General features: G+C 45.0%; 2 protein-coding genes across 10 annotated transcripts in view; one reads left to right on the plus strand and one right to left on the minus strand.

Annotated features, from left to right (window-relative positions):
* Positions 1-23,469, plus strand: part of LOC110507293 (focal adhesion kinase 1-like) — a 134,169-nt gene that overhangs the window by 51,178 nt on the left and 59,522 nt on the right. For all 8 annotated transcript variants that reach the window (XM_036937413.1, XM_036937415.1, XM_036937418.1 and 5 more), the window contains 7 exons: positions 2,054-2,108; positions 17,604-17,744; positions 18,221-18,298; positions 18,492-18,599; positions 19,436-19,553; positions 21,942-21,984; positions 22,761-22,822. In XM_036937413.1, the coding sequence (XP_036793308.1) occupies positions 2,054-2,108; positions 17,604-17,744; positions 18,221-18,298; positions 18,492-18,599; positions 19,436-19,553; positions 21,942-21,984; positions 22,761-22,822 (605 nt within the window). The remainder of the gene's footprint in view (positions 1-2,053; positions 2,109-17,603; positions 17,745-18,220; positions 18,299-18,491; positions 18,600-19,435; positions 19,554-21,941; positions 21,985-22,760; positions 22,823-23,469) is intronic.
* On the minus strand, positions 10,159-13,020 carry LOC110507310 (cytochrome P450 2F3). 2 transcript variants are annotated; one of them, XM_036937467.1, is made up of 2 exons: positions 12,898-13,020; positions 10,159-12,054 (listed from the first exon to the last, which is right to left on the minus strand). In XM_036937467.1, exon 2 carries the CDS (start codon positions 12,043-12,045, stop codon positions 10,567-10,569), a length of 1,479 nt encoding a protein of 492 aa, XP_036793362.1. In that variant the 5' UTR covers positions 12,046-12,054; positions 12,898-13,020; the 3' UTR covers positions 10,159-10,566. The 2 variants fall into 2 exon arrangements, with proteins under 2 accessions (XP_036793362.1, XP_036793361.1); XM_036937466.1 differs by having other exon boundaries at positions 12,773-13,020.

Consider the following 23,469-nt stretch of genomic DNA (forward strand, 5'->3'; position numbering starts at 1 on the left):
AGGCCCTTGGTGACTTTATGTTCCTCATTGGAGCACGGTGGTGGAGGAGGTGAAAGGTCGTTGGTGACTTTATGTTCCTCATTGGAGCACGGTGGTGGTGGAGGAGGAGAAAGGCCGTTGGTGACTTTATGTTCCTCATTGGAGCACGGTGGTGGAGGAGGAGGAGAAAGGCCCTTGGTGACTTTATGTTCCTCATTGGAGCACGGTGGTGGTGGAGGAGGAGAAAGGCTGTTGGTGACTTTATGTTCCTCATTGGAGCACGGTGGTGGTGGAGGAGGAGAAAGGCTGTTGGTGACTTTATGTTCCTCATTGGACCACGGGGGTGGTGGAGGAGGAGAAAGGCTGTTGGTGACTTTATGTTCCTCATTGGAGCACGGTGGTGGTGGAGGAGGAGAAAGGCCGTTGGTGACTTTATGTTCCTCATTGGAGCACGGTGGTGGAGGAGGAGGAGAAAGGCCCTTGGTGACTTTATGTTCCTCATTGGAGCACGGTGGTGGAGGAGGTGAAAGGTCGTTGGTGACTTTATGTTCCTCATTGGAGCACGGTGGTGGTGGAGGAGGTGAAAGGTCGTTGGTGACTTTATGTTCCTCATTGGAGCACGGTGGTGGAGGAGGAGGTGAAAGGCCGTTGGTGACTTTATGTTCCTCATTGGAGCACGGTGGTGGAGGAGGAGGAGAAAGGCCGTTGGTGACTTTATGTTCCTCATTGGAGCACGGTGGTGGAGGAGGAGGAGAAAGGCCCTTGGTGACTTTATGTTCCTCATTGGAGCACGGTGGTGGAGGAGGTGAAAGGTCGTTGGTGACTTTATGTTCCTCATTGGAGCACGGTGGTGGAGGAGGTGAAAGGTCGTTGGTGACTTTATGTTCCTCATTGGAGCACGGTGGTGGAGGAGGAGGAGAAAGGCCGTTGGTGACTTTATGTTCCTCATTGGAGCACGGTGGTGGAGGAGGAGGAGAAAGGCCCTTGGTGACTTTATGTTCCTCATTGGAGCACGGTGGTGGAGGAGGAGGAGAAAGGCCCTTGGTGACTTTATGTTCCTCATTGGAGCACGGTGGTGGAGGAGGTGAAAGGTCGTTGGTGACTTTATGTTCCTCATTGGAGCACGGTGGTGGAGGAGGTGAAAGGTCGTTGGTGACTTTATGTTCCTCATTGGAGCACGGTGGTGGAGGAGGAGGAGAAAGGCCGTTGGTGACTTTATGTTCCTCATTGGAACACGGTGGTGGAGGAGGAGGAGAAAGGCCCTTGGTGACTTTATGTTCCTCATTGGAGCACGGTGGTGGAGGAGGAGGTGAAAGGCCCTTGGTGACTTTATGTTCCTCATTGGAGCACGGTGGTGGTGGAGGTGAAAGGCCCTTGGTGACTTTATGTTCCTCATTGGAGCACGGTGGAGGAGGAGGAGGTGAAAGGCCCTTGGTGACTTTATGTTCCCAAAGCAAATTATTTGTTTGTTCTGGACATATTTGCGTTAGTATGTATTTTCTGACTGACTGTGTGTTGCAGAGCCAGAACAACACCACTCCACCACACGGGGATATTAGAAAGCCAAACTGCCTGGGTGAATGGTGATGTTATATATATAGGCCAGACTGTGTACTTGGCCTATACAGAGAGACCGCTGGCTGGATCTTAACCAAATGATAGGGCTATGGAGGGGTGTGGAGTGTGTGGCGTTGACTACACAGTAGCTAGCTATGGAAATGGCCTCAGTCCTGTTGCCATCTACCAGCTGACAGGTGCTCTATCTGGAGCCAACTGAAAACAGTGGTGCTTTAAGAGGGAATTATGCTGTTTTAAAGACAATCTCTTTTTAAATAACTCTCCATTTAAAAAATAATTAGAAGTAGTGTTTTCACATGCCAGGCTTGATACAGAGTCAGTGACAATGAAAATGTAAAAAATATGTTTTTGATTTGATTAAAATTCTTTAAAAACACTACTCTGGTTACAGATTAATTCAATTTCACCTGCTGCTGACCTCGTTTTGGTGAAATGAGCACACATTCTTGTTGATCAATGATGTAATGCAGTACTCTTTCTGCTCTGTCCTCTGCAGAAAAGATGTGGGTTTACGAAGATTCTTCCCCAAGAGTTTGCTGGACTCTGTGAAGGTAAGAAGACCTTCTTTGCTCTCTTTCCCCATCCTGGGGGTTCTAACATAGGCCTCTGCAAACAGGGAGATGCCATTGTTCAGATTGAAACAGTGTCATCACCTGGCTGGCTGGCTGGCTGCTCCTCATAGTCTTACCCCAGAGAATAGGTGTCCCAGTTCTGCACAAACCTCACAGTCCTGTTGGAAACCGTTCCGGTGGAATGGTCAGGCTCTCTCTTCATCCTTCATCCTCTCTGTTTCTGTGTCCCTTACAGGGCTCCAGACTGTGACCATTTACTCACATTTTGCGACCCTTTGACCTTAGCTGTACGAGTTAAATGTATTACTAGTCACACTGGTGCGATCTGCTCATTCTACCTGGTCACCTCAATCAAAACGTATTTTGATTTTGTGCAAATAAAACCATGAATTTGTCAAACAGTAAAGTGCATTATCCTCATGACTCCTATAATAAAAGTGTTGTCCCTGCCACTGTGCCCGGCTGCTGGCATGAGCAAGCCTCTCACACTCTCTCTCCCCCTTGTGCACTGCCAAAAATGCCTGCCTCTCCCTCCCACGGATGCTTGCTTCCAGCACACCAAACCCCAACCCCTGTCACTCAAGCAGGCAGCACAGTTCTTCCAAAGAGAGTGGAAATAAAGAGGCCTAGAAACGGCTTCTCCATTAGAAATCCCAGATCGTCCTTGTAGGTGATGTCGTGGTGACATTATCAAGCTTAGCTCATGTGCAGAAACATGTCATCGGGTCTAATGGTTGTGTCGATCTTCGCATGTGCAGGTCATCAAATCAAAGGCAATTCTTCGATATACAGTTGTTTTTTATGAAAATGAAAACATATCAGTTTATCAAATTAGGTTTTGCCTTTAGATTTCGAGAAAACCCCAAACTGTGATGTTGGGCCTCTGGGTTTAGAAACTCTGTGTTTCCTCGCTGTTTACATTCTCTCAGCATGCACTCAACAGATTCTTCCAAAACAAGAAGGATACCGCTTTCCACGTTGCTTCTTGATATGAATCCATGTGTTTTCTGTTCTGTACTATTTGTTTGTGTGTCTTGCTCTCTGCAAAGCACTAGTCAGTTAGTCTTAGGAAGCTGGCATATGCCTAAATGAATGCTAATCGCTAACTAGTTAAAAGCCATTTAGCTAATGTACTGAGCTAGGGCAGAGCAAATAGGATCTCTAATACAGATTGCTACTAGCCAGCAGTGGTGGTGCTGTAAGTCAGGGTGTTGTTTGTCCAACGGTATGAATTAGAGAGCCTATATTCTTTATATCTTTGTCTAAATATAACATATATCGAATGTAGTTAGGGTCCCCTGGGAAACACTGACCAACACTTTGGTTCCAGTGGTGGTTGGTTTCGTTTAAGATGAGGGAGGATTATTTTTTTTAATATGCATGACCTTATGTCTGTTACAGTATGTTGGATGACTGTCATTCATATTCCATTCAACCAGCTCAATGTAACATTGCTAGGTTTCGGCAACTTACTACATGGGTAGTATCAACCTATCCTATGAAGGAAGGTGTTCATTTCCTTTTATGCCCTCAGGACATGTGTCATTATTACCCTAATGACCATCAGCTCCTAATGGTCTGGAACTCAGGGCTCTAATGTCCCTCCAACTGGTCCTAATGGCCTGGTACTCAGGGATCTACTGTCCCTCCATCAGGTCCTAATGGCCTGGTACTCAGGGCTCTACTGTCCCTCCATCAGGTCCTCATGGCCTGGTACTCAGGGCTCTACTGTCCCTCCATCAGGTCCTAATGGCCTGGTACTCAGGGCTCTACTGTCCCTCCATCAGGTCCTAATGGCCTGGTACTCAGGGCTCTACTGTCCCTCCATCAGGCCCTAATTTCCTGGTACTCAGGGATCTACTGTCCCTCCAACAGGTCCTAATGGTCTGGTACTCAGGGCTCTAATGTCCCTCCATCAGGTCCTAATGGTCTGGTACTCAGGGCTCTACTGTCCCTCCATCAGGCCCTAATTTCCTGGTACTCAGGGATCTACTGTCCCTCCAACAGGTCCTAATGTCTGGTACTCAGGGCTCTAATGTCCCTCCATCAGGTCCTAATGGTCTGGTACTCAGGGCTCTAATGTCCCTCCATCAGGTCCTAATGGCCTGGTACTCAGGGATCTACTGTCCCTCCAACAGGTCCTAATGTCTGGTACTCAGGGCTCTATTATCCCTCCATCAGGTCCTAATGGCCTGGTACTCAGGGATCTACTGTCTCTCCGTCAGGTCTTAATGACCTGGTACTCAGGGCTCTATTATCCCTCCATCAGGTCCTAATGACCTGGTACTCAGGGCTCTATTATCCCTCCATCAGGTCCTAATGGCCTGGTACTCAGGGCTCTATTATCCCTCCATCAGGTCCTAATGACCTGGTACTCAGGGCTCTATTATCCCTCCATCAGGTCCTAATGGCCTGGTACTCAGGGCTCTACTGTCCCTCTAACCACTCTAATATCAATGCAAATGCAATGGAAAAATCTAATCAAACACTGGTCATCAAAACAGCCTCATGATAATCAATTTGAAGAAAGAAGTGCAAAAGCAGGTTGAAACTGAGTGTAAAACATGGTCGTTGTGGATGTTATTTCATAGCCTATTGCAACGAAATGTACAATGCTTTATAAGGTGATGATTAATTCAGAACACCCATATGCTTATTAGAGTTTATGCATATGCATAGATATTATTAATATGTATAATCTGAATCTGAGGTTTATGAGCCCAAACCTGAATTAAACGGAATGAAAATGATGATTGTGCTGTTATACAATATATTTTTTTTATATTTTTTTTATTTCACCTTTATTTAACCAGGTAGGCTAGTTGAGAACAAGTTCTCATTTGCAACTGCGACCTGGCCAAGATAAGGCATAGCAGTGTGAACAGACAACACAGAGTTACACATGGAGTAAACAATTAACAAGTCAATAACACAGTAGAAAAAAAGGGGAGTCTATATATACATTGTGTGCAAAAGGCATGAGGTAGGCAAATAATTACAATTATGCAGATTAACACTGGAGTGATAAATGATCAGATGGTTATGTACAGGTAGAGATATTGGTGTGCAAAAGAGCAGAAAAATAAAAATAAATAAATAAAAACAGTATGGGGATGAGGTAGGTGAAAATGGGTGGGCTATTTACCAATAGACTATGTACAGCTGCAGCGATCGGTTAGCTGCTCAGATAGCAGATGTTTGAAGTTGGTGAGGGAGATAAAAGTCTCCAACTTCAGCGATTTTTGCAATTCGTTCCAGTCACAGGCAGCAGAGAACTGGAACGAAAGGCGGCCAAATGAGGTGTTGGCTTTAGGGATGATCAGTGAGATACACCTGCTGGAGCGCGTGCTACGGATGGGTGTTGCCATCGTAACCAGTGAACTGAGATAAGGCGGAGCTTTACCTAGCATGGACTTGTAGATGACCTGGAGCCAGTGGGTCTGGCGACGAATATGTAGCGAGGGCCAGCCGACTAGAGCATACAAGTCGCAGTGGTGGGTGGTATAAGGTGCTTTAGTGACAAAACGGATGGCACTGTGATAAACTGCATCCAGTTTGCTGAGTAGAGTGTTGGAAGCAATTTTGTAGATGACGTCGCCGAAGTCGAGGATCGGTAGGATAGTCAGTTTTACTAGGGTAAGTTTGGCGGCGTGAGTGAAGGAGGCTTTGTTGCGGAATAGAAAGCCGACTCTTGATTTGATTTTCGATTGGAGATGTTTGATATGGGTCTGGAAGGAGAGTTTAGAGTCTAGCCAGACACCTAGGTACTTATAGATGTCCACATATTCAAGGTCGGAACCATCCAGGGTGGTGATGCTGGTCAGGCGTGCGGGTGCAGGCAGCGAACGGTTGAAAAGCATGCATTTGGTTTTACTAGCGTTTAAGAGCAGTTGGAGGCCACGGAAGGAGTGCTGTATGGCATTGAAGCTCGTTTGGAGGTTAGATAGCACAGTGTCCAAGGACGGGCCGGAAGTATATAGAATGGTGTCGTCTGCGTAGAGGTGGATCAGGGAATCGCCCGCAGCATGAGAAACATCATTGATATATACAGAGAAAAGAGTCGGCCCGAGAATTGAACCCTGTGGCACCCCCATAGAGACTGCCAGAGGACCGGACAGCATGCCCTCCGATTTGACACACTGAACTCTGTCTGCAAAGTAATTGGTGAACCAGGCAAGGCAGTCATCCGAAAAACCGAGGCTACTGAGTCTGCCGATAAGAATACGGTGATTGACAGAGTCGAAAGCCTTGGCAAGGTCTATGAAGACGGCTGCACAGTACTGTCTTTTATCGATGGCGGTTATGATATCGTTTAGTACCTTGAGCGTGGCTGAGGTACACCCGTGACCGGCTCGGAAACCAGATTGCACAGCGGAGAAGGTACGGTGGGATTCAAGATGGTCAGTGACCTGTTTGTTGACTTGGCTTTCGAAGACCTTAGATAGGCAGGGCAGGATAGATATAGGTCTGTAACAGTTTGGGTCCAGGGTGTCACCCCCTTTGAAGAGGGGGATGACTGCGGCAGCTTTCCAATCCTTGGGGATCTCAGACGATATGAAAGAGAGGTTGAACAGGCTGGTAATAGGGGTTGCGACAATGGCGGCGGATAGTTTCAGGAATAGAGGGTCCAGATTGTCCAGCCCAGCTGATTTGTACGGGTCCAGGTTTTGCAGCTCTTTCAGGACATCTGCTATCTGGATTTGGGTAAAGGAGAACCTGGAGAGGCTTGGGCGAGTAGCTGCGGGGGGGGGGGAGCTGTTGTCCGAGGTTGGAGTAGCCAGGCGGAAGGCATGGCCAGCCGTTGAGAAATGCTTGTTGAAGTTTTCGATAATCATGGATTTATCGGTGGTGACCATGTTACCTAGTCTCAGTGCAGTGGGCAGCTGGGAGGAGGTGCTCTTGTTCTCCATGGACTTCACAGTGTCCCAGAACTTTTTGGAGTTGGAGCTACAGGATGCAAACTTCTGCCTGAAGAAGTTGGCTTTAGCTTTCCTGACTGACTGTGTGTATTGGTTCCTGACTTCCCTGAACAGTTGCATATCGCGGGGACTATTCGATGTTAGCGCAGTCCGCCACAGGATGTTTTTGTGCTGGTCGAGGGCAGTCAGGTCTGGAGTGAACCAGGGGCTATATCTGTTCTTAGTTCTGCATTTTTTGAACGGAGCATGCTTATCTAAAATGGTGAGGAAGTTACTTTTAAAGAAAGACCAGGCATCCTCAACTGACGGGATGAGGTCAATGTCCTTCCAGGATACCCGGGCCAGGTCGATTAGAAAGGCCTGCTCACAGAAGTGTTTTAGGGAGCGTTTGACAGTGATGAGGGGTTACACATGGCAGAAACACATCAAACAAACTGATATAAGATCTTTGGTATTAATGGGCTCTTCTATACTCCAAAATGATACACATTAGAGTAATGGCCTTTGAGTGTGGACTGTATCATTATGCATACTGTATGTACTGGTTACGTTATGCTACACTCCAACATTTCTATCCATGAGTCTGGTAGAGAACACATAAGCCTTAAGTGATGCTGTTGGTTCATTGATTGTGAAGGGCGGCTTACAACTAGTTTACGATTATAGTGCATTTTTGTATGATTTGGAATAGCCTAATAATATTGATTGTTTTTTCCTAATTAATTGGATGACATTACCTTTAGCTATACAGAATATCTCACCACCGTGCGTTTCCATCTCCTCCTCTCTCTCCTTCATTCCTTTCTCAAGCGTGCAGAGGGGCTGTCAACAATTTAGTGAAATATGTTTTGTTGCGAAAACATGTTACTATCGATGTTCCTGAAGAGTTTTCACTTGGTTTCCCAAATGTAAGCACTGGGTAGCTGCAGGAACGGGGTTAGAGAGGCCACGGCATACAGAGTTTGTCAGAATATCACATGAAGCACAGCTCTGCTATAAAACCCAAGTAGGTTTTCTGGCATCATTGAAAGACTAAACGTTGCGAGTGCGCAGCCTCCATTCACTATTGGAGTGCATATGGATTACATGTATTTTTCCCCTGTTCCTGTTCCTGCCCTTTTGATAATGGGACATTCTAAATCTAAACTAATTTGACATCTCAGTAAAGACAAGTTTGAATTGAGAATCGTCTGCTGGGTGAAAATATGATGACTTGATGAGAGAACAGCCTGAGGTAAGGAATGGAGCACAAGCTTGATTTTTTTTTGACTTTCTCAGGTCATCAATAGCCTATATTCCATACATGCAGCCAATATATGTTTTGATTTCTAAGACATTCTAAGGTTTGTACCATTCACAGCTAAAGTTGCCAAGTAACTCTAAATCTAATGAATAGGACCTGTTTCAAATGTTCACTTTTACACTCAACATAGCCACTTCATATGCACACTCACTCTGGAATGGGAAAAATATCCTTTCTATTTTATTCAGTTAAATTCTATTCTTCTAACTATTAAATCATATATACAATAATGGTATGGGACTTCTAAGCATATCTTGTCAGTTAAATGAACAAGCCTACAGCCTATGGCATGGAGCATAGCCACATAACATACAGTAGAGCAACTCAGATTCTGTTCTTCTGGAATACTTTTTACTCAGATCATAGTGTTTTTTTACTAAAATAAATAATGGATTTATTGTGATGGTGTAAAATCAATTGATTTATTAGACTTTTTAAATTTGGATGTTCCGAAGACACACATCAACTTGTTTATGTTAATGAACTGTCAACTACCGTGAGACCGGCAGTCTTTTGCATGACAATAACCGTCTGACAACATTTCATTACCGCCACAGCACTAGGCAAGACAAACTATTTAAGTGCCTTTGAACGGGGTATGATAATAGGTGTCCGGCGCATTGGTTCGTGTAAAGAACTGCAAAGCTGCTGGGTTTTTCACGCTCAACAGTTTCCCGTGTGTATCAAGAATGGTCCACCACTCAAAGGACATCCAGCCGTTTTGATACGTATACTGCATCTCTACCTGAATATACGATCTAAGTGATTGATCATTGGTGTTCAGCAGTCATAAAAGTTTGCCTTATTTACTTTAAAGAACTACTAAAATAGTGATTTTGTCAGACAGCATAGGCAGCAGCTCTATACAGATGAAATGATGAATTGGAATGAAATAATAAAGTCATCAAATATAACAAATGTAACATACACAACAACTGAAATATGTTATTAAAGTAAAGTACTGTGAATCCATGATGGTTAATAAGGGACCAGAAGTAATGGGCAGTCACTACCATCATGGGACTTTTATTCATTGTTTTATTCTGTGTTACAGCATTCAACCCACATACTACATTTAATGTTAAAACATTTTACCGTGATTTAAAAAATAATGATGAAACCGAACTGACCTCAAAAAGCACTAATCGCGCAGCACTATTTTATTTCACCTTTATTTAACCAGGTAGGCAAGTTGAGAACAAGTTCTCATTTACAACTGCGACCTGGCCAAGATAAAGCAAAGCAGTTCAACACAAACAACAACACAGAGTTACACATGGAATAAACAAACATACAGTCAATACTACAGTAGAAACATAAGTCTATATACGATATGAGCAAATGAGGTGAGACTGCGTCGGCAGTAAAACCGGTCCGAATAGGTGATTGTAGCCCAGGAGTGGCTGATGGAACTCTTTAGCTGGCTAGCTCCAGAATAATTGATGTTTGCTCCGGGACCGACGTTGGCAATAGTCACTCGGATAGCAGCTAGCTAGCTGCAAGATCCAGGTGTAAATGTCCAGAGCTTGCGGTAGAAATCTTGGGATATGGAGAGAAAATAGGTCTGGTATGCTCTGGTCTGAGTCGCGTTGTACAAAACTGTCTTTTCGAGCTAAAGGATAGCTGATGACCACCAACCATGGTTAGCTGAATACTAACGTTAGCCAGTAAACTGACACTAGCTTCTGGATAGCTTCTGGCTAGCTTCTGGCTAGCTTCTGGCTAGCTTCTATTGTGGATTTCAGATTTGGGGTGAATAATACTTTTTTTTTTTACTTGGTGAGGTGGGTTGCAGGACAGTGTTTTGAAGTTGAGATTTTTTGAGAAAAAATATATATAAAGATATGCAAAGAAAATATATAAATATATATATACACGGGACACGACAAGACGAGGACAAAGAGGACTTCACTCCCAGGACCCTGAGTTTCTCCTGATCCACCTATACTGACCAGAAAAATCTCCAAGCATTCGTTGTTAAAGAACACACATCACAAAGTATCACAACGCATCACATTGTCATGTAAAAAAAAAAAAAAAAAAAAATAGACACCCGTCCCTCAGTGGAGGCTGCTGAGGGGAGAACGGCTCATAATAATAATGGCTGGAACAAGCTTATGAAATGGCATCAGACATATGGGAACCAACCTCCTGTGCTGTCCCTACCTCCCTCATCTATACTCCTCCTGTGGTCCGGCTGCAATTCCCCTCCTGGTCAGCGGGGTGTAGCGATGAGCTGGTAGTGACGCGGCACGTTAGTGAAACTGCTGAACTCTGGGCTGAGGTCAATGCTGTCAGGTCCTCCAGGGCAGGAGAAGGAGAAATGTTGCAGCAGAGACACCAGGAACAGAAAGATTTCCATACGAGCCAGAGACTCTCCCACACAGGCACGCTTACCTGCAGAGAAAGCCAAGAAGGCGGGGTTCTTCTGAAAGTTTCCGTTCTGATCAAGGAAGTGATTGGGATTGAAGGTTGTGGGCGTGGCCCAGTGGTCCTGGTCTCTCAGAACAGAGTGCAGCATCGGAAGGATCACGGTGCCCTGAGGGATAGTGTACCCTCTGAATGAGATATTCTTGGTGGCATAGTGCGGGAGGTTCAATGGGGCGATGTCCAGGAAGCGCTGCACCTCGTGGATGACGGCTTCTGTGAAGGGGAGGGACTTCCTGTCCTCCATCTGAGGGACGCGCTGTCGGCCAATCACTGTGTCGATCTCCTGCTGAACGTGCTCCTGAATGTTGGGGTATTTGAGGAGCAGCATGAAGGCATATCTGAGAGTGGTGCTGGTGGTCTCTGTTCCTGCAAGGAAGAGGTCCAACACTGTGGACACCAGGTTCTCGTAATGGAACTCAGAGGAGGACACATCCTTCTCCTGGTTGAGTCTGGTGAGGAAGCAGTCTGTGAAGTCTCTAGGGTTGCCTGGGTCAATGGTCTCCTGGTGCTCGTGGATCTTTTTCATCACAAAGCCTCTCAACTCGTCCATCTGGCCGAACACAACTTGCTGCCGACCAGGCAGGTGTTCCATCAGCCAGGGGAAGATGTTGTACAGCTGTCCACAGGGGCTGCTTCCAAAGCGCAGTACAGCTGAGATGATGTTGAGCAAGTGCAAGAAGTTGTCATCGTCATAGCCGAAGCGCTGGCCAAACACCAGGGAGCAGATGACGTTGGACACGGTGCGACTCAGGAATGGATGAGGATCGAAGGGCACGGCTTTAGTGGCGTCCAGACTGTCTATGAGGTGTTGGCTCTCCTCCTGTACCCACTCCTCCATCCTCTTACGGCCCATCCCAAAGTCTCTCAGTGTGGTCAGGGTGAAACGACGCAGCTGGCGCCAACGCTCCCCATTACTGATGGCCAGGCCGTATCCCCTGGTAACAAGGACCAGGAAGGGGACAGGAGCTCGTCCTGTGAAATCCTCAGCCTGGTCCACCAGAGCCTCCTTGACTGCCCCGTACCCCACCAGCACCACGGCTCGCTGGGGCCCAAGATACACTGTCATCACTGGCCCATACACACCACTCCACTTGGTGAGGGTCTTGAAGGGGGCCTGTTTGTCAATCTGAAGCAGGTTTCCTAGAAGCGGCAGGGCGCAGGGTCCTGGGGGTAGATGGACATGTCTCTGTCTCCTCAGCCTGAACAACCACAGTAGAAGCAACAACACCAGGCCTCCCAACACCACGCTACTACACATCTCCATTGTTCCAGCCTGCAAAACAAACAACAACGTCTCATGTTAATGTTCTTCTTCTTATGTAGTACTATATTGCATCACTCCTATATTGTATCCTTCTGCGCGGCAGGATGCATTCAGAGTAAGAATTTTCTGATTAGTCCTCTGTACCGGGTTATGTTGCGGCTGACCCCCCCTTAAATAGCTGCAGCGGCACTACTTCCACCTCTTCTCTTTCTCTGCGCATTCCTGAGACGATTTTCTAGGTAAGAGCTGTCTGTCTGTATCTTAGTGTATAGGGCAGACGTATACCCACAGCTATTCAATAGCTTAGAGCAGCTAGCTAGCCTCTCCATGTAGAACCCTTTCCCCAGGGTTCTACATGGAACCCAAAATAGTTATACCTGTAACCAAATAGGGTTATCCTACGGGGACAGCCGAAGAACCCCTTTGGAACCATTTTTTCTAAGAGCGTAGATTATTAAATACAAATCCCACAGAACATTTTGATACTATGTGCATTAATTCCATTAACTGGGAAATGTAAAATATTAAATTCCAAAGGTCAAATGTTTTTAAAATTATAATTCACTTCCAATTTAAAAAAAATAAAAACAGTCTAATTTCAATTCAAGTCAAATTCCATTACTGAAAAAAATACAAAATTGAATTTAAAACAATTCTCCACTTCAGGAGTGAATTCAAGAATTGAAATGGAATTTCTAATTAAATCGGAATTGACTCCTGGACTAACCTGAAAATCCTTACTCGGAATGTATCCTGCGGCACGGAAGGATACCATATTGGAGTGATCCAATAGCTCACATAACCGTGTTTACATACTTAATCTTCGTTGTTGTTGTTTCCTCTTTAACCCACCTATGTATCTTTAGTGTTTTCCTTCTCTCTGTGTTGCTCTCTGTCTCTGTTGCCTGCCTGACTGTGTGTGTGTGTGTGTGTGATGCAGATGTTTGCAGAGATAAGGGTGTGTGTTGGAACTTACTGTACTGGAACATAAGTGAACAACGGATTATGTGATTGGCTGCTGAGTCGTGCTGACATACTTTACACAGATTGCACCTTCACCCCAATCCCTTCCTGCTTTTTAGAATCTGAGGCCAACATTAACAAAGCAGATGACAGTGCAGAAATCACCAGGAGTGGAAAGGACTAATATCTAATACTTTGTCTGTCTCGGTTTTAAAACTTTTATTTGTATTTCCCCCAGGAAAATGTTTACTGTTTTAAACATAATTTCCTGCAATTCTGCGTATTTTGACATGACTATAGGCCTATGACCAGGGTGGAAGACAGGTCAGATGTATTCAGGACGACTTCGTTACTGGACAGTGAGGTCTAGAAGTATTTGGACAGTGACACATTGTTTGTTGTTTTGGCTCTGTTCTCCAGCACTTTGAATTAGAAATGATACAATGTCTATAAGGTTAAAGTGCAGACTGTCATCTTTAGGGTTTTCACCCATATCAAACTGTTTAGGAATTACAGCACTTTTTCTACATAGTCCCCCCATTTTAGGGAACCAAAAGCATTTGGACAAATGTATTTATAAGTGTATTAAAGTAGTCAAAAGTTGTGTATTTGTTCCCATATTCCTAGCACGCAATGACTACATCAAGCTTGTGTCTCTACAAACGTGTTGGATGCTTTCGCAATTTGCTTTGGTTGTGTTTCAGATCATTTTGTGCCCAATATAAATGAATAGTATTGTAAACACTTTTATTGTAAATAAGAATAGATATATGTTTCTCAACACTTCTACGTGAATGTGGATACTACCATGATTATGGATAATGATGAATGAATCGTGAACAATGATGTGTGAGAAAGTTACAGACGTACAAAGATCATACCCCTTACCCGGTTCACTTCCATGCTCACCGAAGACCTTGATAGAATATATTTATTCTTATTTACAATAAATGTGTTTACAATACTCCATTCTGCTGGCTGTTTGAGACGCTTTAGAAGCCAAGTTCTCAGGGATGTGCCCCTCAGATTGCTGATTGACGATTAGACGCCCAATTCGCCCGCCTCATTCTCACAAACTTATCCAACTTATTAGGACATTTTTCGTTGTGTGCAAAAAACCTAACCATACTATAAACTTCACTAAACACTAAAAGGTTGATCAAAAAGGAGATGAGTAAAAATGCAGTTGATAGCTTGATACTGTTACTGTCTTTACACCTACGAACAAACTCACGAGGACGGACACGAAGGCTGAGCTTGGCTTTGTATTTCCCCACCGTGTGACCCAGGAGGACACGAAGGCTGAGCTTGGCTTTGTATTTCCCCACTGTGTGACCCAGGAGGACACGAAGGCTGAGCTTGGCTTTGTATTTCCCCACCGTGTGACCCAGGAGGACACGAAGGCTGAGCTTGGCTTTGTATTTCCCCACCGTGTGACCCAGGAGAACACGAAGGCTGAGCTTGGCTTTGTATTTCCCCACCGTGTGACCCAGGAGGACACGAAGGCTGAGCTTGGCTTTGTATTTCCCCATCGTGTGACCCAGGAGGACACGAAGGCTGAGCTTGGCTTTGTATTTCCCTACCGTGTGACCCAGGAGGACATGAAGGCCGAGCTTGGCTTTGTATTTCCCCAACGTGTGACCCAGGAGGACACGAAGGCTGAGCTTGGCTTTGTATTTCCCCACCGTGTGACCCAGGAGGACACGAAGGCTGAGCTTGGCTTTGTATTTCCCCACCGTGTGACCCAGGAGGACACGAAGGCTGAGCTTGACTTTGTATTTCCCCACCGTGTGACCCAGGAGGACACGAAGGCTGAGCTTGGCTTTGTATTTCCCCACCGTGTGACCCAGGAGGACACGAAGGCTGAGCTTGGCTTTGTATTTCCCCATCGTGTGACCCAGGAGGACACGAAGGCTGAGCTTGGCTTTGTATTTCCCCAACGTGTGACCCAGGAGGACACGAAGGCTGAGCTTGGCTTTGTATTTCCCCACCGTGTGACCCAGGAGGACACGAAGGCTGAGCTTGGCTTTGTATTTCCCCACCGTGTGACCCAGGAGGACACGAAGGCTGAGCTTGGCTTTGTATTTCCCCACCGTGTGACCCAGGAGGACACGAAGGCTGAGCTTGGCTTTGTATTTCCCCACCGTGTGACCCAGGAGGACACGAAGGCTGAGCTTGACTTTGTATTTCCCCACCGTGTGACCCAGGAGGACACGAAGGCTGAGCTTGGCTTTGTATTTCCCCACCGTGTGACCCAGGAGGACACGAAGGCTGAGCTTGGCTTTGTATTTCCCCATCGTGTGACCCAGGAGGACACGAAGGCTGAGCTTGGCTTTGTATTTCCCCAACGTGTGACCCAGGAGGACACGAAGGCTGAGCTTGGCTTTGTATTTCCCCACCGTGTGACCCAGGAGGACACGAAGGCTGAGCTTGGCTTTGTATTTCCCCACCGTGTGACCCAGGAGGACACGAAGGCTGAGCTTGGCTTTGTATTTCTCCACCGTGTGACGTTGACTGTACGACGTTATTGGATTGTTTCAGAAGATAGAGCTGATTTGAAGAAAACCTCATGCACAACTTTTAGAACAACATTACAATATTATTAATATTGATTTAAGAGTTTGTAATTTGTAATGTTTTCTTTTGGTGCTCTAAGTTACTATTAAAGGTGTTTCCGGCATTGAGAAATAGGTGCTACACTCACATTGATGTGAATCGACATGTTTTCTGTTCTGTGCTATTAGTTTGTGTGTCTTGCTCTCTGCAAAACGCTGGTCATTTGGTCTTAGGAAGCTTTTGTAGGCCCGCGGATCAATTTCCCAAAACGAAAGAAGAAAAGAAATCGGGGTCTCAACTTACTGTTGAGAGTTAGAATTGTAGAAAAAACAAGGTGCCATTTCTAAATGTGGTTGTGCATCAGCAGTTATCCTCTTGTTATGTCAGTCACTGACAGTCATTCAATTAGCCCATGTCCGCTAACCATTTTAGGTTGGTAAGTTAGTCTAGCCAGCAATCTAAACTTAGTAGTAATCATGGTCGAATTATGGGTAATGATTTAATGAGTTGGGGTGAGATGTATGCCTCCCCCAGTGCTATAATTAGGTTAGTTAGTTGTTATAGCGGGTTAGTTTAATGAGTTGGGGTGAGCTGTATGCCTCCCCCAGTGCTATAATTTGGTTAGTTAGTTGTTATAGCGGGTTAGTTTAATGAGTTGGGGTGAGCTGTATGCCTCCCCCAGTGCTATAATTTGGTTAGTTAGTTGTTATAGCGGGTTAGTTTAATGAGTTGTGGTTAGCTGTATGCCTCCCCCAGTGCTATAATTTGGTTAGTTAGTTGTTATAGCGGGTTAGTTTAATGAGTTGGGGTGAGCTGTATGCCTCCCCCAGTGCTATAATTTGGTTAGTTAGTTGTTATAGTGGGTTAGTTTAATGAGTTGGGGTGAGCTGTATGCCTCCCCCAGTGCTATAATTTGGTTGGTAGAATATATTTCTATTCTGATTTCAGATTTAAATAGCAGAGAAGTAGACTAAGTTTTTCTGTACGTTTTTGGGAAAGGCGTCAATTCTGAAAACAGATGTTTATATTAACAGTTTTGCACTTTTCATGTAGCCTAATTTGGGCCAGCTAATATTCTTTCCACCGATCACGCAACATTATGGACTAAACGTTCAAATCCTGTTGCTGCAAGATTATTTCGCTTCGGCGATACTGGTCAAATTACGATCCTACATCTGTATGTGTAAGACACAGTAACTGAGAATAACTGGTATCAGGCTTTGATTTATGAAACACCATGAATGACACCGAGACGCAACTGAAAATGGATGCTTCACTCAGTAGGCTTTGTACACTAATTGAGCAGACTGACAGAGATTAATTTGTTGTGTAGAGATGTGCACAGGAGAGCACTCATACAGGATCCCAGAACCCATCATGTGACTAATTACATTGATTTTTGTTATCCATTTAGGCAGTTCATAATTGATGCTCCTCCAAGTTAATATTTGCATAATTAGAACATCTTGTTTTTTTACCCATTTCAGATTCGTGTAAATGTTTTCAAGGATCAAATGAAGTGTCGTCATCCTAGAAAATCAGATTAGATTCAGCAATTTGTCTTTTCCACTTTTTGAATTTCAAAGCATAGATTTGTGATTTGTTTGGGATTTTCCTTTGGAATGCTTGTAATTAGTGGGAGTGATGGGAGGAGAAGGTGCAGAGACAGATAGAGTTTCTGCTTTCACAGGATGCAGATGATCTTATTGTCATGACTCATTATTGGGCTGTGGTGTCAGAGGCTCCTGGTGTGGATGTGTCTATGAGTCATCTGATAGGATGCTGAGGAATGACTCTTCTAAGGAATAATAATGCTTAGAGTTGACTTTGTGTTGAGAGTCAATCCAAACACGTACTGTGTGATCATTTAGTTGTGTTGATGATGTTTTGATAATCACTATTTGTAGGTGTAGCCTTATAATTGATAAGGATGTTCCATTTTTCCTACCCTCAGTCTTTATTTGTTGTTAGTAACTTTCTTCTAACCAAGACATGTAGGAGTCCTTACCCTTTGTATCTCCCTCTCTCCACTCTCCAAGGCTAAACCACTAAGGAAACTCATCCAGCAGACCTTCAAACAATTTGCCAACCTAAACGATGAACAGAGCATTCACAAGTTCTTTGAGATCCTGTCCCCCATTTACAGATTCGACAAGGAATGTTTTAAATGTGCCCTTGGGGTAAGTAGGCTAGTGATAGAGGTTTCACCATCCCACTGTGATAACGCTTGGCTGTCCTCAGGGAAACACTGGCTGGCAGGGTTCCAGATAGGAAGAGCTCAGCTCAGTAGCCTTCATGACGTGTTTCACAGTGACACCTGCTGGGCATATCAAACACTGTTGCTTCTTTCATCTGACTGTCTGTCTGTCTGTCTGTCCGTCCTGCCTGTCTGTCTGTCTGTCTGTCTGTCTGTCTGTCTGTCCTGCCTCTGTCTGTCTGTCTGTCCTGCCTGTGTCTGTCTGTCTGTCCTGCCTGTCTCTCTGTCTGTCTGTCTGTCTGTTTGTCTGTCCTGCCTGTGTCTGTCTGTCCTGTCTGTCTGTCTGTCTGCCCGTCTGTGCTGCCTGTCTCTCTGTCTGTCTGACTGTCTGCCTGTCTGTCTGTCTGTCTGTCTGTCTGCCTGTCTGTCTGTCTCTGTGTCCATCTCTCTGTATTCTAGTCCAGTTGGATTATCTCTGTGGAGCTTGCCATTGGACCTGAGGAGGGCATCAGCTACCTGACAGACAAAGGCTCAACTGTGAGTACTGCTGAGTTATCAAGCCTTTCCTTGATTCACATTTTATTCACATTCTTCTGTACATTTTGTACAATTACATTTCCTACCCAATTCATGTCTTATTCAGTCGTTCAGTGACGTTCAGGCTAGCCAGGAAGATGATAACCACCATGGATGTTTCATTCTGTGCTTTCTGTTCTGTCTGTGTTTTCAGCCGACACATCTGGCCAACTTCACCCAGGTACAGACCATCCAGTACTCCAGCACGGAGGACAAGGTGCGCCAGGGGATGCTGCTGCTCAATGTGGCTGGAGCCCCTGAGGTACTGTGTGTGTGTGTGTGTGTGTGTGTGTGTGTGTGTGTGTGTGTGTGTGTGTGTGTGTGTGTGTGTGTGTGTGTGTGTGTGTGTGTGAGCATGTATGAATTCAGTAACATGCCCTGCAGTGGCCTCAGTGAAGTTATTTCCAGCACTGTGGCTGGTTGACAGATGAGGAACTCTGAGCAGTAAACACTTGATTGACCACTAAGGGATTCTCCTAGGGAAGAAGACGCACCCCTGATACTATCAAAACATACTCCTCCCTGCATGGGTTCTTTGATGGACTGTGTGTGTGTGTTCGTCCTCTCACTTCTCTCCTTTGATGTGCTGTGCTTTGTCCTAACTGGAGGTCTCAGCTGGAGGAGGTAGCCCTGCTGATGAAGCCTCTTTGTTGTCTGACTGTCTGTCTTTCTGACTGTCTGTGTCTGTCTGTCTGTCTGTCTGTCTGTCTGTCTGTCTGTCTGTCTGTCTGTCTGTCTTTCTGACTGACTGTCTGTCTGTCTGTCTGTCTCTCTCACTCCCTCTTGGAGTGACACCAAACACCTCTGTCTGTCTGTCTGTCTGTCTGACTGTCTGTGACTGTCTGTCTGTGACTGTCTGACTGTGTCTGTTTGACTGTCTGTCTGTGTATCTGTGTCTGTCTGTGACTGTCTGACTGTGTCTGTTTGACTGTCTGTCTGACTGTGTCTGTTTGACTGTCTGTCTGTGACTGTGACTGTCTGTCTGACTCTCTGACTGTGTCTGTCTGTCTGTCTGACTCTCTGACTGTGTCTGTCTGTGACTGTCTGTCTGACTGTGTCTGTTTGACTGTCTCTGTGTGTATCTGTGTGTGTCTGCAGCCTCTGACGGTGACCACAGCGTCTCTGAACACGGCAGAGAACATGGCGGATCTGATAGATGGATACTGTCGCCTGGTCAACGGAGTCTCCCAGTCCTTCATCGTCCGCGTTCAAAAGGGTACGCTAACGCTGCTGCTGACACCTTTACACTGAGTGGAGGGGTTTTACACACACCCACAATAACAACAGGATCTGGATAATAACAAGGCCGACACAGAGAGAGAGGGAACGTCTGAAACACTAACACTGCTGCTGACACCTTTACACTGAGTGGAGGGGTTTTACACACACCCACAATAACAACAGGATCTGGATAATAACAAGGCCGACACAGAGAGAGAGGGAACGTCTGAAACACTAACACTGCTGCTGACACCTTTACACTGAGTGGAGGGGTTTTACACACACCCACAATAACAACAGGATCTGGATAATAACAAGGCCGACACAGAGAGAGAGGGAACGTCTGAAACACTAACACTGCTGCTGACACCTTTACACTGAGTGGAGGGCTTTTACACACACCCACAATAACAACAGGATCTGGATAATAACAAGGCCGACACAGAGAGAGAGGGAACGTCTGAAACACTAACACTGCTGCTGACACCTTTACACTGAGTGGAGGGGTTTTACACACACCCACAATAACAACAGGATCTGGATAATAACAAGGCCGACACAGAGAGAGAGGGAACGTCTGAAACACTAACACTGCTGCTGACACCTTTACACTGAGTGGAGGGGTTTTACACACACCCACAATAACAACAGGATCTGGATAATAACAAGGCCGACACAGAGAGAGAGGGAACGTCTGAAACACTAACACTGCTGCTGACACCTTTACACTGAGTGGAGGGCTTTTACACACACCCACAATAACAACAGGATCTGGATAATAACAAGGCCGACACAGAGAGAGAGGGAACGTCTGAAACACTAACACTGCTGCTGACACCTTTACACTGAGTGGAGGGGTTTTACACACACCCACAATAACAACAGGATCTGGATAATAACAAGGCCGACACAGAGAGAGAGGGAACGTCTGAAACACTAACACTGCTGCTGACACCTTTACACTGAGTGGAGGGCTTTTACACACACCCACAATAACAACAGGATCTGGATAATAACAAGGCCGACACAGAGAGAGAGGGAACGTCTGAAACACTAACGCTGCTGCTGACACCTTTACACTGAGTGGAGGGCTTTTACACACACCCACAATAACAACAGGATCTGGATAATAACAAGGCCGACACAGAGAGAGAGGGAACGTCTGAAAAACAGTGAGCAGACATTCCCCTTTTCCTCTATGTAGTGGACGTTCAGACTGACATGCTGCTGTGTTGTGTACTGTGGACAATGGACATGACTGTGTTAGAGCAGTGGTGGAAAGAGCTCCAGACTCCACTGCTCTGAGGCTGGATTGTAGGGTCACAGATTGATAGATGTAATAGGATTTATTTAACCTTTAGTTATACAGGTGTGTCCATGAAGAACACATTGTTATTTACAATGACGACCTGTCAAACACATCAATACACATCAATTACACAATACACATCTATATACACATCAATTACACGATACACATCTATATACACATCAATTACACAATACACATCTATATACACATCAATTACACGATGCACATCTATATACACATCAATTACACAATGCACATCTATATACACATCAATTACACAATACACATCTATATACACATCAATTACACAATGCACATCTATATACACATCAATTACACAATGCACATCTATATACACATCAATTACACGATACACATCTATATACACATCAATTACACAATGCACATCTATATACACATCAATTACACAATGCACATCTATATACACATCAATTACACAATACACATCTATATACACATCAATTACACAATGCACATCTATATACACATCAATTACACAATGCACATCTATATACACATCAATTACACAATACACATCTATATACACATCAATTACACAATGCACATCTATATACACATCAATTACACGATACACGTCTATATACACATCAATTATACGATACACATCTATATACACATCAATTACACAATGCACATCTATATACACATCAATTACACGATACACGTCTACATTCACATCAATTACACGATACACGAAAAGCAAACCCAAAACCCAAAAGGTAAGACATAATCATATGAAACATACACATTGGTCAGTAAGTGAGCCCACATTCATATGTTTTGTAACAGATTTTCATTTCAGATTATAGGTGTGGTGATAATGTTGTAATTGGCATAATGTTTTTCCAGTAAGACTCTTCTCTGCTTTAGGCTCATAAATGAAAGAATGTTACATATTTGATGTCTCATATTATGAAATGATATTAATAATGATGCATGTGTGACTGTGGGCATTAGAATGGATCCTGTTGATGGACTGTAACTGTACTGCTAACCCTACATATAACTCCCTCTAACAATCACCAACAGAGGGAGAGAGAGCGCTACCTTCCATCCCAAAGTCCACCCCGAAGTAAGTACATGTCTCTCTCTCTCCTCTATATCTCTCTCTCCTATCTCTTCTCTCTCTATCCTCTATCTCTCTCTCCTCTATATCTCTCTCTCCTATCTCTTCTCTCTTTCTCCTATATCTTCTATCTCTGCTCTCTCTATCTATCTCTCCTCTCTCTCTCCTCTCTATCTCTCCTCTCTCTATATCTCCTCTCTATCTATCTCTCCTCTCTCTATCTCTCCTCTCTATCTATCTGTCCTCTCTATCTCTCCTCTCTCTATATCTCCTCTCTATCTCTCCTCTCCTCTCTATCTCTCCTCTCTCTATCTCTCCTCTATATCTCTCCTCTCTATATCTCCTCTCTATCTCTCCTCTCTTCTCTATCTCTCCTCTCTCATCTGGAAAGTTTCTTCCAGGCAGCATATCATGTTTCAGTCAGGTGCTCTGAAAACCAACACAAGCCTTGCTCCCCTCCTACTGCTTCTTTTTGGCAGAATCATGAGGAATTTCTCTGACCCTGTTTTGAGTCCCCGCCCCTCTGACCCCCCAACCCTTTAACCATATCCTATTGGAAGTGCTGATGGGCCTACTTATCGGGATCCCCCTGCAGCACCCCTGCCAAACATGCCCTGCCAGTGAATGGAATGGTCCTGGAACTGTCTGTAACAGAGCCCAGTCATAGTGCCACAGTGTGGACAGGCCAGTCTGTCTTTCTGTTCTGTTGTCTGGTGACTGGAGAAACCATCCTTTCACAGGGAAATGTACAGCACTCATCTGTTCAAACCTGTATTCCACAGAGTCTCCAACCATGAGAAGCGTCTGGATGGGGGGGTCCGGACAAGGGTTGCATGTGTCTCAGGTAGGACCTTCTCACTCTCTCTTTTCACGTCTCCTGGGTTTGGGGTCGGAAGAGGTTTGGGGTCGGAAGAGGTTTGGGGTCAGATGAGGTTTGGGGTCAGATGAGGTTTGGGGTCAGATGATGTTTGGGGTCAGAAGAGGTTTGGGGTCAGATGATGTTTGGGGTCAGAAGAGGTTTAGGGTCAGAAGAGGTTTGGGGTCAGATGAGGTTTGGGGTCAGAAGAGGTTTGGGGTCGGAAGAGGTTTGGGGTCAGAAGAGGTTTGGGGTCAGATGAGGTTAGGTATTGTACTGGGACTGTGAAGCTGTTGATACGTTGTCTTGTTGGTCTTTGCCATGGTAACAAAACAGTTTTCCACACAGAAGCCTTTACTGAAATGAGTATCTGCCATGTTAACTATCCCATAATTGACTGGTTTATTAGTGCATGCAGTGGTGACAGACAGGATGCAGAGATGTCAGTAGAATACATCAGTCAGCTAGATGTCTGACATGTGCTTTGATATGAGCACTCTGATGCTCCGGTGGAGCTGAACACATAGTATGAGTAGAATAGTGAAAGTACATATGGCTCCCTCTTCCTACACAATGTTCACCACATCCTAGTGGGCTGTTGAAGCACCATACAAGCTACATTACATTTTATAGTC

Source organism: Oncorhynchus mykiss, chromosome 2, assembly GCF_013265735.2.
Source record: "Oncorhynchus mykiss isolate Arlee chromosome 2, USDA_OmykA_1.1, whole genome shotgun sequence".
Classification (NCBI taxonomy): domain Eukaryota; kingdom Metazoa; phylum Chordata; class Actinopteri; order Salmoniformes; family Salmonidae; genus Oncorhynchus; species Oncorhynchus mykiss.